At 53.1% G+C, this 17,002-nt stretch overlaps 1 protein-coding gene across 1 annotated transcript in view; it reads left to right on the top strand.

Annotated features, from left to right (window-relative positions):
* The window catches only part of HDAC4 (histone deacetylase 4), a 243,137-nt gene that overhangs the window by 90,504 nt on the left and 135,631 nt on the right, over positions 1-17,002 (top strand). The window contains exon 2 of the mRNA XM_082841226.1: positions 2,247-2,318. Coding sequence (XP_082697352.1) covers positions 2,247-2,318 — 72 coding nt within the window. The remainder of the gene's footprint in view (positions 1-2,246; positions 2,319-17,002) is intronic.

Genomic DNA, 17,002 nt, shown 5'->3' with positions numbered 1-17,002 from the left:
TCTTCCCGCTTCAGCGTGGCTGAAAGTCGCGTGTTATCAGGCATCATCGGGCATGTGGCTCTGGAGCAAGTGGACCTGCAGGGCTTGGGGCAGACACAAGCAGCTCGATCCAGACTCCAGAAAGGCCTTCACACGAGCCGGGGTGCAGGCCCAGCGCTACTGCTCTGGCCCAGAAGCTGGAATTTCCTCATTTGCCAAACGAGGCAGCTGTGCTGGTTTCTGGGTTTCTAAACTGTGTCTGGTTCTAGAACTTTGGCTCAGGTGGAAGCTCAGGGAGAACACTGAGGAGGTGACGGTTTGGGGGGGACACGCCAGGTGTGGTGGCACCAGAGGGAACGCCCTGGGCTTGGTCGGATGCAGCTGCAGGGCCGGCAGGGTGGCCCTCTAGCACCCAGCTCCTGGCCTTGCCCTCAGAAAATGGCGGCAGGACTAGGATTTTCAAAAGCCATTTTTGGTGTTTCTGAAAGTATTTACTGTGGGATTAGGATTTTTAAAAATACGTTTAGACTTTCCTGAATCTTCTAGTTCTGAAAATGAAATTTTCATTTCACTTATTCACACTCAGAAAGAAAGGCTTGAAAGTGCTTTCTATCACTGTCTTGAGGCCCCTCTCTTTTTTTGTTGTTTTTTTTGTGGTACGCGGGCCTCTCACTGTTGTGGCCTCTCCCATTGTGGAGCACAGGCTCCGGACGCGCAGGCTCAGCGGCCATGGCTCACGGGCCCAGCCGCTCCGCGGCATGTGGGATCTTCCTGGACCGGGGCACGAACCTGTGTCCCCTGCATCGGCAGGCGGACTCTCAACCACTGCGCCACCAGGGAAGCTCTTGAGGCCCCTTTCTGAGGGGCAGTGAAGGGACTCACAGGACATGGCATTAGGCCCACAGGTCAGCGTCAGACCATGTCAGGGCGGGTCATATGCCTGGAGAGAAGCCTTGGTGCAGACGGTCGGGCCTGGTCTGCTTCTGGGCATGAGTGTGGTCCCCAGTCCTCGTCCTGCCTCGGGGAGCCTGGACTGTCCTAACCCCACATATGCCCAGTGTCTTGTGAGCTGCCAGAATGGGGGAGGGGTGGCTGGCTGTGGAGAGGAGACCCCAGATCCCAGCGTTTGAGTCCCCGCGTTGTGGCTCGGGAGTGGCTGGGCACCGCATGGGAGCAGCTCGTTTTCCCCGAGGGTGTGGGAGCGCGGCTCACAGGCCTCCCGGCTTCCTTGGGAGGGTCTGCAGTTCTCAGGAGACGCTTTGGGAGCTCCTTGGGGTCATTGTTCTCGTCCTTGGACTTTGAGCCTCTCCAAAGACACACACGGGTCATGGAACACTGCATTCGAAGGCTGCCTGAGGTGCTGTCCATTTGGGGCAAAAAGCAGAGTTTTAGTACAGAGTCAGTAGACCTGCGCTCTTAAGTGTTTTTGTCATGATTTGCAAGTCGGCCCGAGGGGGCCGATGGCTGCTCTGGGAAACCAGTGCTTTCTCCGTAAAATCAGTAACGAGTGTGACCGACCACACGTCAGCGTCAGTAATGACGCGCTTGTCCCTGCGGGCATTCACACCAGTTGTCAGAAGCTAATTTTACACCAAAAGTGTGATTCCTGGAAGTTTTGCCGAAGTTTCCTTCTTGTCTGTCTGAGGGAATGTGGTCTAAAGGCAGCCTGTGCCAGGTGGAGGGTGTGTGGTTTCGGTGCCATCTTTGCAGTCAGAACACGATCGAAAGGTGGACCTGGAAGAAAGGATTCCTTCCATTGTGAGAACCTGGCCCAATGTCTTCCTAAGAGCGGGTTTGTTTGTCTTAGTTTCCTTGACTGTCCCGCAAGTGGGCAACAGCCACGGCTGCCCTCGCCGCCGGAGCCTCTGGGGGCTGTGTCTCTGTGGCCCTCGGGCCACGGGTCCATATCTGGGAAGAGGATGAGTAACTCTTCTGCCTTCATCTTACTGCTTGTGGTCTCTGCAGAAACGCTGAGTGGTATCAGGTGGCTGCTGAAAAGAAGTAAAAACACAGCAGCTCGGCCGGACGCCCTCAGGCCAGAATTGGTGTTTGCCATTTTCGAGATGGGGACCGGTTGGGATGTTCGACAAAGGGTCTTTTATTTTCTGACTCCGCAAATAAAAATGACACCGGTCTCCTTTAAAAGTGAGAAGGACACGTGCACTTCCATTGTTTGCAAGGAAGTGCTCCTTGCAGGCCAGGAGTGTAAAGTATTTTAATTGAGATGCGAGCAGTTTCTGAAGCCAAATGCTTTCTCTGTCCTCCAGATGGACTTTCTGGCCGAGACCAGCCGGTGGAGCTGCTGAACCCTGCCCGCGTGAACCACATGCCCGGCTCGGGTAAGTCGGCACGCCCAGCCCTGCTGCGCACCAGGCGCCACGGAAGGGGTGTTTGGGTCTCCGCTGTCCTGGGGGGCTCTGGAGAGAAGGGGGTGGGGTCTCAGGTCCACGGAAGTTGGCTGCTCTTTCCTGGGGTAAAAATAGGCCACTGGTTTTGGAAATGTAGGGGGCTTCGCTTAATGCTTCCTAAGTAAGTGGCACAGACACGCAGGGCCTTTTTTCTGTCTTGAGCTCCGATGGGGTGTGTCCTTCCCAAAGGTAAGAACTGCTTGTTTTGGGTCTAACTCCAGGCCCTGAGCTGTACGAGAGTCTGGGGGAAGAGCGCTGAGCTTGAGCTGGGGATGCTGCAGGGCAGGTCACGCTGGGTCCAGGGCCCCAGGCTCCTCGGGGGAGAGTGAGTCAGTGATGTCTCCTAAGCAGCTTTCCATGTGTAATTGACGAAAAAGCATCAGCCGTGATTAGAAATCTCTCATTCCATATATGATATTCCTAAATATCACGCCGTAGGCAATGTTTTCCGAATCCACACGGCCGTGGGAGCTTTTCCTTTTTCTTTTTGTACAACACTAACCCTCCATCTACTGTCCTCCAGGATTTCAACTCAGAGCCCAGATGCCGTTCTTCATGGGCTCCTTCGCCTTATTGAGACTAAAACGAGCCTTGTGAAGGCCTAGGGTGTATGGAAGGGAACCGTTGTCAGCGTTCCACATACGCTCTTAAGCTGGTGTTTTGAGGGCGACACTGCTGGCCCCTTGCCTTTGCTGTGTCCTGAGGCCTCCGTCTCTGTGGTTTGTTCCTCGCGGCACCTCCTGAACCCCAGCCTTCCTGTCCCCCCTCTGCCCGCTCTCTCCGTGGGCAGGCCTGGCAGAGGTGGGGGGCACATAGATGCCTGCCTCTGCCCCAGCGCCCGGCTGACCCACCCGTCGCCTCACCTTCCCCATCCTCTTAAAAAGAAACCAAAGCTTGAGGCAGGGCTGGAAGTGTCAGAGAAGAGATTTCTTTCTTCGCATAGAGATTCTCTGAAGCCTGCCAGGGATCATTTTTGGCACCTCCCCAGACGCGAAGCTCGGGTTGTTTGTCTGCGGCGCTCCGGCCTCCTGCAGCGGTGCCCACGCCTCTCCCTCACCCTCCACCCACCCGTGGAGCAGGTTACTTGTTAACCGAGGACGCTGGGGGCAGGGCAGGGGAGAGGGCTTGGAAACAGCAGCTGAAGACGAAGATGCTCTCTCTCATTTTGGCCCCAGCAAGGGAGGCAGTGCTGATTTCCCTTTCTCTTGAGTTCATTTTGCCGGTGCCTTGTGTAGCTTGGGCATTTTCAGACAGCTTCCTGGTGCTCGCCCAGTGTGGGATGGAGGAAGAAGCTTTTCAGTAGCTTGATAGACTGTGAAAAGGTGGTTTCCAAGTGAACCAGAAAGTGGGTGGGCTTCAAGTTCGTCTTCTGGCTTGAGAAGCGCACCCTGCTGGTTGAGACTTCGTGTGGGCTTCCCGGCTCCACGTACAGACCGACCATGGACTGCAGTCCTGGACGGACGGGACCTGGAATCCTGGTGACCCGCTGACCGTGTGACTCTAGGCAAGCCGCCGATCTCTCGGTTTCGTTTCCTCGATGGGCTAGTAATGCCGACTCCGCAGCATTCTGACAGAGATCAAGTCTACGTGTCTGATTTTCAGTAGTTCCTGGAGAAATGTCATCTCTTAATGTCCTGTGGGCAGGTACTGAACACGCATGGGACGTGGCTGTGACAGTGCTGGTGTTCAGATGCTAGGACAGCCCCTGGGGTCTGTTACACCCCTTCTCTTCTTTTGGGGGAAGTGCCCCACTTGAGAGACGGCATATCGGGGAGGGGGCCCCGGTGAAATGGGAGCCGGTAACACTGCACCTCCAGATTCCATTGGTCAGAGTCAGAGGACGAGGCTGTGCTTGCTGGTGTCATCGGGGGTCAGTGTTTTCAGGGTGACTCTGCTGGGGGGGCGCGATGCCTGTGAGCAGCGGGCAGCAGAAGGAGGGGTGTACACGGGGCTGCGCTCCCCAGGCCGGCTGCGGAGGCTTCTCCGTGAGCTGAGCCTTAGAAGCTGCTGAAGTGAAGGGCGTTCCTAACGCTCCCTTTTTGGTCATTCCAACCACTGTAAATTACGTTCTACAAAGAAATGTGAATCTCAGCTTACGTAATAATTTGAAAATTAGTACAACGATTTCTGTAAAGCCACATTTTTATGATACGGGAGTGGAAACATTTTTAGATGTATTTTTATGTCGATCCCAGTTTGCTGTTGCACATTTTCCAACCATTGAGTTTAATCTTAAGTACTCTTCTGACTCTCGGCGGTCCGAAAACACACTGATACATGCGTATCATTTGCAGGAATCACTCAGACATTCACCGTGGGAGCTTGTTCCTTTGAACGTACAGCTTTCGCTGTGCGTGGAGGAGTGCCCACGGGGCCCTCCTCTCCTGGATCTCTGCTCATTTCTCGTCTGTTCCTGGCCGTTGAGGGCAGCATGCTCAACCATCTTTCTGATAACGGTTCTCCTTAAATACGTTAGTCCTTGTGAAGTCTTACTTCAAATAAAAAAGCACTATTCATACCTTCTATTTTGGGGCCATTTGGACTTGAGACTTGAGGTAATTCCTACAAGAATATCTCTTACTAGAAAAGTTTGTCTTGTAGAAGGAACAGGCTAAAATACTCTTTATTTTGGATTCATTCTGATTCCTCCACCTTCCCCCTTAACTTTTTATATGCAAACAAGCCTTCCCTTCTTTTTGTGTTTCTTTTTTTCTTGTTTTAAAGTTTTTCGCTGTGAAATAGTTCTGTTATAAAAGAGAGAAAACATAACAACCATTTGCCTACCACTTAATTGCAACTTCTCCTTCATTACTCTTGTTCTGTGTGTGCATCATATTTCTTCATTTTTTTTGGACTAAATGGAGTGTCACAAGTTATGAATGAGGGTACACCATTTCACCCTTCCTGGGAGGTTGTCCTTTTCCTTCCTGGGTGGGGACTTGGGGGCGCAGACAGGGTGGCGGGAGCCGTGGAGGGTTCCCTGGAAGCTCAGAGTTCGGCCGGGAGAGATGGTGGGGCGTGAGGGCAGAGGAAGAGGTGAGAGGTGGCCCTCTAGGAGAGAGATCACACACTTGCCTGTGCCAGGGGACTTGAAAAACACTTCAGTCCTTCATTTCTGAATCACTTTGACTTTTTTGGGAAGTAACATACTTTTTCCCTGATTATAAAAGCAAGGCATGTTTAGTATAGAAAAGAGACATTGTAGTGAGTGTGTAGGATGCTGCTTCCAGACCTGGAAGTTGAGCTCCCTCGGAGCTGGACAGTGTAGGTGCTCAGCGCCTGGGTGGAGTGAAGCGGCTGGAGGAGAAGAAGCCTCAGTGCCCGGGAGGAAGGGGGAGGAAAGCAGCCCTGAGGGGCAGCGGGAGGCATGTCGAGGCGCCCACTGTGGTGGCCTGCTGCAGGGCCCCGCGCCCTTCCTGCCTGTTCCCCGCCAGAGGCGAGTGGCAGGGCCGCTTCCCCAGGGTCACCCAGCGTGTCATTTACGGGGCAGGGACCCATTTCTGCTCTCCAGGGGTGCCGCTGGAGCAAAAGATCACTTTGGAGAATGCTGGGGACCTCTGGACCAGTGGGGCTTTAAGGATGGGGTGTTGACTAGAGAGGAGCCTCTGCTACGGGCTCCATCGCCCTCATCGTAAACATGGGTTTCAGTCAGAGTTATCGAGGTTTTCTTTCAAGGCTGTATAACAGGGGTGTAATTTTTAAAAGAAAATTCTGGAAACTTGAAGAAACTACCCCAACTCTAGAGAACTTATCCAAACTAATTTTTAAAAAGTAAGGTTTGGCTCTAGCCACGGATTCCCAAATCTGACAGAGTATTTGACCACTGCACTGTCAAAGGGGTTATTGAATGGCTTGACCGTCCTCGAATTTTGGAACAGGAGCTACCTGAGGTTAGCTGGTGCCTGAAACTTCCCACGCCTCCCGGGCATGTCGTGTTGTTCTTGTTGTTCGGTTTGGTTTGGCGAGAGAGAATGCGAAGCAGACGCCAGCGTGAGGACACACGTGACCTCGGGGGAGGCTGCAGACGCCCCTTCATGGCACAGGAAGCGTTCATCACGGTGGTCATAAATCCCCCGTAAAACCTTACCTGTCTTACTTCTCACCGGATCCTCCTCTGTGTGTTTTTCATGCCAAGCTGGGTTTCTGGGGTTGAGATGTAGCACAGTAAAGCGTCGTGGGCCACCTTTGGGGGCCCCTAAGGCTGCCGCCTGCTGCACACCAGGAGGGGAGCAGACCTTGGTCTCCTCGTTCTGGGGCCAGGCCCGACTCTGCACATTGCTCTTCTCTGCAGGCCAGGGGCCCATCGCTGGGTGACAGCTCCCCGCTGGCCCGCAGGCCGGCTGCCCTCTGGCTGCAGCAGAGAGCGGGCAGGCGCGCAGTGGGGCACAGAGCACGTGCTCGAGCCACAGAGGTTGCCTGCCTTGCTTTTCCTATGAGCTTGTTTTAATTTGTGGAGGAAAATGAAAATATAGAACACAGAGACATAAGGTAAAATCCAACAGTTTGAAAAATTAGAAAAGGATTCCGATAGTTTGTTTGCTTCGTTTAAACAAAGGTTGAGAATTTTTCCACTTCCCTCCTTCAAGTTCACGTGCGGGCCTGGTGAGTCGTCATGACGTGAAGGCCAGGTTTAGGCGTCTGTAGCCCACGTGGCTTCAGAGCCCGAGTGTCATCACGGCCCCGGCCGTGGAGGCCCTGCCTTGCTGCGTGCATCTATGAGCTGTTTGGAAACGCCTCAGGGTCGCCTGGGGGAACAGGTAGATTTACAGCCAAGAGTGGTTCTGGACCAGGGGGCGCCGTCCTGCACTGTTCTCCTGTGTCACCGCCTTGTTCCCCAGGTGTCACGCCCAGGGATCCATCCCCAGGTTCCAGGTTCCCCATCACCACTCAGAATTCCCAAGGCTGCCCTTCCCCAGCGCCCCTTCCCCAGCCCCTCCTGGTCTCCCGGGCTGTCCTCCTGGGAGTCTTCAGAGCCTCCCCGTTTTCTCTCTGGCCACTTGCTTCACTCCCAGCCCCCGCACCTGTCCCCTCTCCCACCAGATTGGTGAGCGCCCGTGGGCAGTGCCTCTGTCTGGGAACGCCGCCGTGCCAGCCAGGGGCAGCATCGCACGTGGTGCAGACGCAGGATGTCTTTTTGTCCCGTTCCTTCTCCTCCTCACCCCGTTGCCGAGAGCTCCATCCCTGCGCCCCCACTCCGGGCTCCGTGTTAGGAGAAGTGAGGGCAGGGGCAGGGCTGGGCCCAGCGGAGCTACCGCGAGGCCTGGGGGCCGGGCAGCAGGACCTGCCTCCCCTCGGCCGTGTGGCGCTTCCTTGGAGCCCGGGCTGCCTGTCTGGCGCCATGTGGCTGCTCGGCCTGGCAGAGGCATCGGCGCCCGGGAAGCAGGCGGGCATCTGGCACACGGGAGGCCCCGCGATGCTGTCTGTCCCTCTTCTGTTTCACCACGCTCCGCCTCTCTGGTACCCTGTGGTCTGCCCGCCCACCGCCCCGGCTCTGCTGATCCCTCCAGCATGACTGCCACCCCCAACCAGCCCAAAGGCCTTTGTGATGGCCCCTAGGACTGCTGTTTAAAACGAAGCAAAACCAGCCGGTGTAGAGAAGCCTAACAACAAAAATGCTTGGAGTCATGTTGAGAATGAGGACCCACATCTGCTCAGGCTTTTCTTTGAATGCTGTGTATTATCAGGTTAGAAGCCTGCCTGCTTTTTTGCTACATCGAGCTCCCGGACCTACTCAATGTTTAATGCTGACATATCCATCTTTAATGCTGAGCCTGGCACGTGGGTCTGGCCCACGGAGAGAGGACTCCTGTCGCCGCGGATGAGCTGGCAGTCCCCGCCTCTCTGCCGACGGCTGTGCAGGTGCACGTGTGGGTTTGATTTGTGGCCACGAGAACCTCAGCAGTTCAACCAGAGTGGCAGCGCCGGCCCTCAGGACCCAGGGCTGAGGAAGTGCTCCCAGGCACCACCCTTCTGCCTGGGGACTGAGCTCCAGAGAGGAGAGGGACAGAGGCTGTAGCTTCGGAACTCAGGCCTCGGTGCCGGCCTGCTCCCCTCAGAGGCCTCTGCCCTCTCGAGTCTGATAAATTCGCTGGCGGTGGAATTTACCCACTAGGAAATGGATCATCCCCCCGGTAGTTCTTAACGGGACCAAGTTTTGGGTCCTGTGCCTCTCGATGGTGTTTGCAGACAGAGGAGAGCGAGCCAAGCCCTCCTCACGTTTCTGCGTCATGTACCGTAAATCCAGCCCCGTCCCTCGTTCGTCCCGCTGTCACTCACCGCCTTTGGCCTTGACAGTCGGTCGCAAGGGCCCCGAGGCTGGGAGCTGTGTGGGTTCCTGCAGCTGCGAGCCCGTCGGGGCACAGAGCTGCGCCTGTTACATGGTCTGCGTCGTCTGGGCTTCCATGGAGCTGTCCGCTCCGAATGCGCCAGGAGCCGGAGGGACCGGCTGGGCTCTGTCTCTGTTGCTTTTCTCTTTTCCTACTTTTTCTTTTCTTCTTCTTCCTTGTGTTTCCCTGTTATGTTCACTCAAATCTCACCAAACCAGGGGGTGCGATTATGGGTTTGGAAACAGCTTTCCCTCCGGACACCGAGGCCTGGTTCCCTTGTCTCCCCGAGGCCTGCCTTCCACCCTGAGGGCCGTGTGGGCAGTGGGGCTGCCCTTCTTCCTGAGCAGCAGGTTGCTACCCAGGTGCCGTTGTCTGTCCGCCTGGGCTCTGCCTTCCATGGTGACGGTTTTCCTGGCCTGTCCACTCATGTTTAGGACAGAGCACCAGAGGCTGGGGACCTTCGGGGGTTCGGGGGCGCTGGCAGCCGGGGCTCCGTGCCCTGCTCTGACACGTCTTCCGTGGGGCTGGTCAGCCTGGTCACCCCGCTGGGAGGCGTGACCCAGGCCGCCCGCAGCCGGCGAGCAGCGCTGTCACTGCAGCACCCTCGCCCTTCCCGGAAGATGAGTCTCCTGCTCTGTGGGGTGCGCAGGGGTCTGGGGACCTCTGTGCTCCCGGAACAGGTCCGTCTCCTGCGTCAGGGGTCCTGGTGCGGCCACTCCTGAGCCTCGGGGTGCTTTGATTCGGTTTCTTACGTCTGGTGAGGCAGGTGCCCCTTATTCACCCATGATTTTTCTCGTAGAGCTTGGTTCTCTCTCATTTGCCTTTTATCTGCAGTTGTGTTGGTGATTTTTTTTAGCGGGCTCTGGAGGGGTGGGGATAAATGATGGTGTTTGGTCTGCCATCTTCCACCAGAAATGCCCCGCCTGTGCCTCTCAGGTGCCCCGTAACGGGCTGGCTGGCCGAGCTCACCCCTGGCACCCGACCAAGGCCCACTCTGCCCTGCATGGCGGGTTCCCCAGCTGTGTCCTTTCAGGATCCTCAGCTCTTGAGGAAGGAAGATGAAGGCCTTCCCAACCAGGGTGGAAATTAGATTGTTTGGGTTATTTATGTTTATCACCAGCTGTCGCACCCCATTAAGTTTGTTTTGTGATTGTTGCCATAGACGCGGAGAGTTAGAAGGCGCTTGCTGTGGGGCCTGAAGGGGAGGGAACAGGAACCACGAGAAGCAAACATTTACCGGTCACGGCGTAGCGGGCCCTCGGAGGCTGGCTGGGAAGTGTCTCGCGCGCTCAGTTGCGCCTGAAGCTGGCCACACGTCCGCACGAGCCCAACGGGATGAGGTCGGCGACTCCCCGTTTCTCCATCTTATAGGCATAGGTGTGGTACCAGCAGTGGTGACCCTAAGATATGTGTTGATACAGAAAATAGAGCATTAAACCTTAATGTCCTCATGGCGTATTTGAAAGTGCTTTTTAGGCGGAAGATACAGTATTTTTCCAACTCAGAACTCTGCTCTGTTTGTGCATTGGAAGCATCACTGATGCCAGGAAGGTCTGGACGCGTGAGCACATCATTTGCAGGCAAAGCACTTTTCATCTTTTTGTCTCTTTATCACCAGGTTTTGTGTTCTGTACTTCAGGGCTACGCGGTGTGAATGAGATATATCCAGAGTCTGGGAACCCCTTAAATGTGGCTAAAAGTGCTTAACTGTGTCTCCGCAGGGTCAGGAAGACAACTCTTGTTAACTCTCGTCCATGGCTGTTATTGTTTCTGGGAAAGTGGTCACACTTAACATGCTGTATCATTCAGCCCTGCCAGCAGCCTGCCCCCTAGGAGGGTAAAGTGTGGTCGCTTAAGGAGAAACCTCACAGCAACTCGTACCGTCCAGCAGCCGTTAGACCCAAGCCCTGGCCCTCTGTGTCCCTGGCAGGCTGGCTCCCAAGCGCCATGGTGGGGCTGGGGTCTGACCAGGTGTCCTTGGGCAGTGGTGCCTGGTCGGGGCAGACGGGGAGAAGCAGAGGGAGTATTGCTGGTTGAGTCAGGAGCCCAAGGGGAGGGGGCTGGTCCTCCTTTCGGTCCCACCGGTGCCCACTGAGCACGCTGTGTATGGTCAGCCTGGGAATCCTGCGGAGGGGTGGGGAGGCTGCGGTGTCCAGCAGCTGGCCGTGTCCATCTTTCCCTGAGCAAGCCTGCTCTCCACCCACCGCCTGTGTTTCTAGCGGGACAGGGTACACGCAGACCTGGTGTCGTCGGAGCCGGGGACACTCTGTCAGTCTGGTCCAGCTTTGTCTGTTTCAGTCATCTTTCAAAGAACCAGCTTCTGCCTCTGGTGATACTCGTGTACATTTATTTTCTCCTCCTTTCATTCCTGTTCTTATTTCCATTCTGCTTTTTTTGGTGGAGGGGTTTATGTGGATATTCTTGTACTAAATTCTTAGGTTGAACATTTAGCACGTTAATTTTTAGCCTTTCCTCCTCTTGCTGTAAGCATTTAAGGTTCTGTGCTTCTCTCTGGAGACAAATGGAAATGCTTTGGTAACTTCTGTTTGTAGTATTCAAGTTCTAGTTTATAGTAGTTAATTTGTAGCCTCTTGAAAATTTGTTTGATGATTCTTTTTCCTTTGAAAAAACGAGATATTTAGAAGTGTTTTTCATCTGGAAGTACAGACTTTTTCAAGTAATCTTTTTGTTATTGATTTCTAATATACTGTGTTATGGTTAGAGATTACTAAGCCTTTGAACTTGTTTGAGACTTGCCTTATGGCCCGTGTTGATGACTCTTCACTATGTGCCTTAGAAGAGTTGTATCCTCTGGTTGTCAGGCGCAGGATTCTAAATATGCTCATTAAATCCAAGTTGGTGGCAGGAGATGGTGTGGAACGCCAGACGACGCTAGAAGGTGCTCCATGCTGTGGCGAGGAGGAAGCAATTAAGGACTGCTGAGTTCTTGTGGAGCTGGGTTTCTGCAGTTTTAAATGAAGTGGTCAGGGAAGGCCTCCCTGTCGAGGCAGGCTTTGGGCTCACTCGCCCACTCTTTCGTAGGGATCAGCCCTTCTAGGTGCCCATCACCTCCCTTGGCACTTGGGATACATGTGTTTATGAATAAAGCAAAGATCCCTGTGTTTGTGGAGCTCAGATCAGAGTGGAGGGAGCAGAAGACGACCAGTAAAGACAGTGAGTTGGCGTGGACACAGTGGGCGGGCTGAAACTGCTCCGAGTCGAGAGCTGTTTAGAAGTAAGCGGGATTTCCTGAGGTGGCAGGTGAGCTGGGAGGGGTGCAGAGGAGCAGACAGTAACTCCAGGTGACACTGACCAGGGCTCGCGGCCTTCCGCAATCAATAGAAATTGACTGGAGGCCGGACGAGAAATTCAGGCCAGGCTTTACTGGGGCCCCTGCTGCAGCAGGCGGGGAGAGAAAACAAGTAAGTTCCCCTTGCTCGCTCCCTGGGGGCAGGGGGCGTGAGCTGGTTCCTTATATGGGGTCGGGCGGGAGGTGTGGCTTAGGTGGTCTGCCCGCCCCTTTGGCGATGGTGTGTGCAGGGGGCCTGCCCAGTCCCCGGCTTTTGCTCCTGGCTGTTCAGAAGTGACGGCTGGGTTTTTTGGTCTTCTGTATCTTTTTGTCCATGATTTGCCCCAGCTGCGCAGGCGTGCCGTTATTTTTAGTCCCATATAGTTGTTTTGTGTTTTGTGGCTCAGGGAGAGGTGTGTCCAGGTGCCAGCACTGCAGCAAAGGGTCCCAGGTCCCACAGGGTTTCGTCTTTGAGCGTCTGGGTGGCAGAGTTGCTGTGAATTGAGGTGGGGAACACGAAGCTGCCCGTGGGCGAAGGTGAGGGCTGGTGTGGGACATGGGCGTGTTGAAAAGGGACTCTGAGCCCCAGCGCGGGAGGGGACTGGGGCTGGGGCTGAGCATCTTTGAGAATCTTGAGTCGTTGGTGTCGAGATAGTGTGGAAATGAAGTCTCCCGAGGGCGTGGTTCTCCCTGCACCGTCTGTGTCCTGGACGTTGTTTATAACGTTGTCCTACAGGCCATGATCTCTTAGAGGTACCAGTGCGTTTCTCCCCACGTCATGCTTGCTGGGTGGAGTTCTCCTAACCGGGAGCTCCTGCTCCGGGGTGAGGTGAGTGAGGGTCCACGTTGTGGAACAGGCCACCCACCGCCTTCCGTAGCAGAGCTTGGGGCCCCGCACTGGCTCGCTGGTGCTGGCGGTAGTCATGGCGGTAGCGATGGTAACGGGGAGCTTGCCTGGCGCTGCTGGCCCTCCGTCCATGACCGGCGGTAGTAGCTGCAGAGGCTAAGTCACTTTCCCAACCTCCCTGCACGTACGTTAAGTGCCTGACTTTTTGACGAGCATCCCAGGTATTCCTTCTACACACTACAGTCTGAACCTGACCTCCTTCCTGCCCCCCATGACCCACAGAGCCCTGAAAGGATGCTGCATTCCTCGTTGGGCACATTGGTTTCCAGAAAGCCCCGGAGGGATGCTCACCTTCAGAAACGCAGCCCCGCTTCAGGCCGCCCTCTGCTGCCCTCTCTCCTCCTTCTGCCAAGTGGAAGAAACACCTTCTATTTTTAAATATTTCAGCTGTTACTATTAAGTAATATTGGCTCCTACTGCAGCCCACCTGTTAGGTGAACTACATAACCAAACGTCTGGAGGTTGCTAAGACGGAAATTCTGAAATGCTTTCTTCCTTGTATCATGTAAACTTGACCTTGCGTAACTGAAACGGCAAGGACGATTGCAAAGGAGATCTGTGGCCTTCCTGGACCACTGGAACTATTTTTAACTTTCAGATAACGTGTTTTTAGCCATGGGGCTTAGGGTAAGAAATATGGCTTTCAGAGAGTAACTTGTGAGTTCTGCTGGGGCGAGCACAGCCCGGGCCCAAGGTGTGGGCAGGTTGTGGAGGTGTGCAGGGGCTGCAGCGGTGCGACCGGATTGAACCCAGGTGTGCAGTTACTGCCTGAGCGACCTGGGCAAGGTGCTGACAACTCTCCAGCCTGGGGCCCCAGCGTGGGGTCACGGGGGCCAAAGGAGATAATACCGGGGGGTGTGCTTTTAACAGGTGCTCAATGGTGAGACCTTGGGTATTCTGCTGTTGTTTCCGTTTTACTGCCTTTGCGTTGTAGTTGTATGATCTTAGAGTTCTCAGTAACACCCGTTTATGAAATTACGCTGCAGAGTCTCAGACGGACTGCTCCGCCCAGCGCTTTTTCCAGGGCGCGCGTTTGTCTTTGGTGGCTGCCTCCGTACGTGAGAACTTACAGCGCATCGCCCCGTGTTTTGCACCGGGCAGGCCCGCTTCTATTTACAGTTTCCCGGAAGCACATTTGTGCGCTTCTCGAAAGCCAAGTTCCCAACTGCACGCCAGGCTTTTATTTACAGCTCTTGCTCCATTGGAGCTTGCAAATATTTCCCAAAGACAGTTTCTCTTCTTGGGGGATACAGAACAAATTAGAAACAGTCCAAGGATTTTCCAAAGAGCTTTAAGGAGAAGTTCTGAAATAGGGAGTGGGGGGGATCTAACACTTGGCTTCATCTGAAATCACAGAGCACAGGAGTGCAGATGGCCTGCCCCGTTATGCGTACCAGATTCCATGAAAAGAACATCACGGGCTTCAGGAAAGCCAGGAAAATTGCAGCGACATGATGGATGTGTTCCTGAACCAGAATTACGGGTCCTTTAGAACCACCCGGGAGAGGAGGGGTCGTTGGGGCCCTGGAGGGCTGCACGTGTAGGGCCACGTTTACATCTAAGTCACTTTGTTTTCTGTAGACTCGGGTCTGGAACGCTTTCTGCATTGTTGTTACAGTGTATTTATTACTCTGGAGAAAAAGCCATTTAAGGGACCTGTTAAGGAAAGCTCTGTCTCTTCCAAGCTCATAACAACTTCAGTAGTTTCAGCTTGTCATTTAATAGGACCTTTGGAAAAACACGCGCCAGAAGAGAATCAAACCAAGTTGGTGGGCGGTATAGGGGCGGATCTCCACCAGTGAAGTTTGGCCGAAAATAAGAGTTTTGAGTTGATCGTACATTTCAAGCAGTCCTAACAGTGTATGGAAATGGCTGTTGTTCAGTTCCAAGTATTCCCGTGTCCTGCTCTCAGCTCACACTGAAATGCAGCTGGAGGTGAGCCTGCTTGAAGGATGCTCGGGGCCCGCTCCGTGCTAGCTTTGCAACGTCCTGTGAATCTATACTTACTTTTTCGCTTCGTAATGTTAATGAGAAAAATCTGTTTTTTTAAAAAATGACTCATTCTTTGCCATCTTTTATCAGTTTAAAGTTGAGATATTTTATTCCATGCAGTTACCCCCAAAAATGGATGTTAACAGATGAAACAAAATCTTGATTACTTATTAAAGCTGTATACGAGGGTGTTCGCGATAGCCCTCTCTGATTTTGTGTGTCTTTGAAGATTTTCATAACGGAAGGGTTTTTCTCGTTTTGTTTGTGAAGCCTCCTTCAACTGTCATCCCTGTGTTTTTGCCCCCAGGAAGCACGGGCAAACTTCGTTCTGTGGCGGGTTGTAGCCATTCCATGGATTTCCTGTTTCCTGACTCAGTAACTCCTTTCATTTTTTTAAGCTTTATTATCTTCTAACTCTTTTTTCTTGAACAACATATGGCTTAATTTTTGAGTTCTTTTTCTAACTCTTTGAGTCTAATACTTAATTTATTTGTTTCAGTTCCTTTTTTAAAAAATTACTTAAGTGCACAGGACGATGGATTAAGTCTCCGAGCTCCCTGTAAGCAGTTTCTGAAATTCTCAATGGGTGATGTGCTCATTACCTTCATAAAGGTTCTTCACTTTCATTTTGGACTTGGAGTATTCAGGAGAAAGGTGTTCTGCTTTCCTGTAGCTGGACTTCTGTTTTTCTTCTGGTTGTATTCATTTCTGATTCTGTTGCCGTGTGCTCAGGGATTGCGGCCTGTATGTTGGGTATTTATTTGTGTATGTACTTGGAAACTTTCTGTGTTTATGTGGCATTGGTTTTCGTGAATGTTTTGTGGCGGGGTCTGAAAAAGAAAGCATAAATTCTTTCATTGCGCAGCGTTTGAAGTGTAGCTCAGCTGAAGCGTTCGTCATAGTTTTCAAATCCTCGCATGACACTGTTGTCAGGTGTACCACAGCAAGTTCAAATCAACGGCTAGTTCTATGTTTCTGTCCCTTTCTTCTTATTTCTCTGCATTCTCTGTGTTGTCTTTTATTAGAAAGCACACATCTCCAGGACACTCTTATCTAAGGTGAATTGCGTACCTTACACATGTGAAATGGCCCTTACCTTGTGTAGCATTTGCTTTAGATTTAATCTTTGTGATACTGCTAGTTTGACCTCAGATTTCTTTCGGTTACTGTTTGCCCGTTGTGTTCTGGTTGCTTTCTGTGTAGACAGTAATTGTTCCGTTTTGTTTTTTACCTAATCTGATCACCTTTGTGTGAACAGATCCCATTTGCATTTGGTGGCACAACAGATGTATTTAGTTCTAAGCGTTTCATCCAGTTTTTATGTTCTGCTTTCTGTATTCAGCGCTTCTGGTTCTGGGCGTCTTGTTTGTGGGCTCTCTGGCCTTTTCTTTGGTTTAGTGTCAGCAGTTGTGTTGTCCTTTGGTCGCTTGGGAGGCCGTGTCCTCTTTCCACATCTTACTCCGGGGCCGTTTATCAGCCCCTATATTTAGCCCTGTGGCTGTTTCTTGATCCGGCAGCTTGGGGCAGTGTCTGCGAACCCCCCAGGAGAGCTCGGACCACCAGCGAGCTGCAGGGCCCCCGGCCTCTCGGCTCTTGCTTGCCTTCTGATTTTGTTAGTTGCAGTGTTATTCTTAGTTCAGGTGATTCTCTTTATAACAGGTAATAATATGCTTACTACCTATCATTTACTGATTTCTTAACCTTAAAATGGTAATTGTTGACCACTAAGAAGGGCGAGAGAATGAATACATTAAGTCTCTTCTCCCACATCTTGGTTTGTTTTATGACTTTCCTTTTAAAATGTAAGGAATTTTAAGTTCAGCCTAAGGTTTCTACCAATAGGGTCTAAAGATCGCATCACTTTGGTCCTCACTGAGGGGAGGGCAGGACCCCTTGCTCTTTGCAGTGATGCTGTCGGCTGCTGGGAACCCTCCACCTGCCAGTACTGGGCTGGTCTCGGCCTCCAGGGCCACACAGGTGTGTTCCCGTCCCCGCTCTGAGGAACCCTCCACCTGCCAGTACTGGGCTGGTCTCGGCCTCCAGGGCCACACAGGTGTGTTCCCGTCCCCCCTCTGAGGCCAGTGACCCTGGGTGAGGATGT

Source organism: Leucopleurus acutus, assembly GCF_964270905.1.
Source record: "Leucopleurus acutus genome assembly, chromosome: 6".
Taxonomy (NCBI): Eukaryota; Metazoa; Chordata; class Mammalia; order Artiodactyla; family Delphinidae; genus Leucopleurus; species Leucopleurus acutus.
The sequence above is the reverse complement of the archived record's forward strand: the minus strand, read 5'-3'. Positions and strand labels throughout refer to the sequence as shown.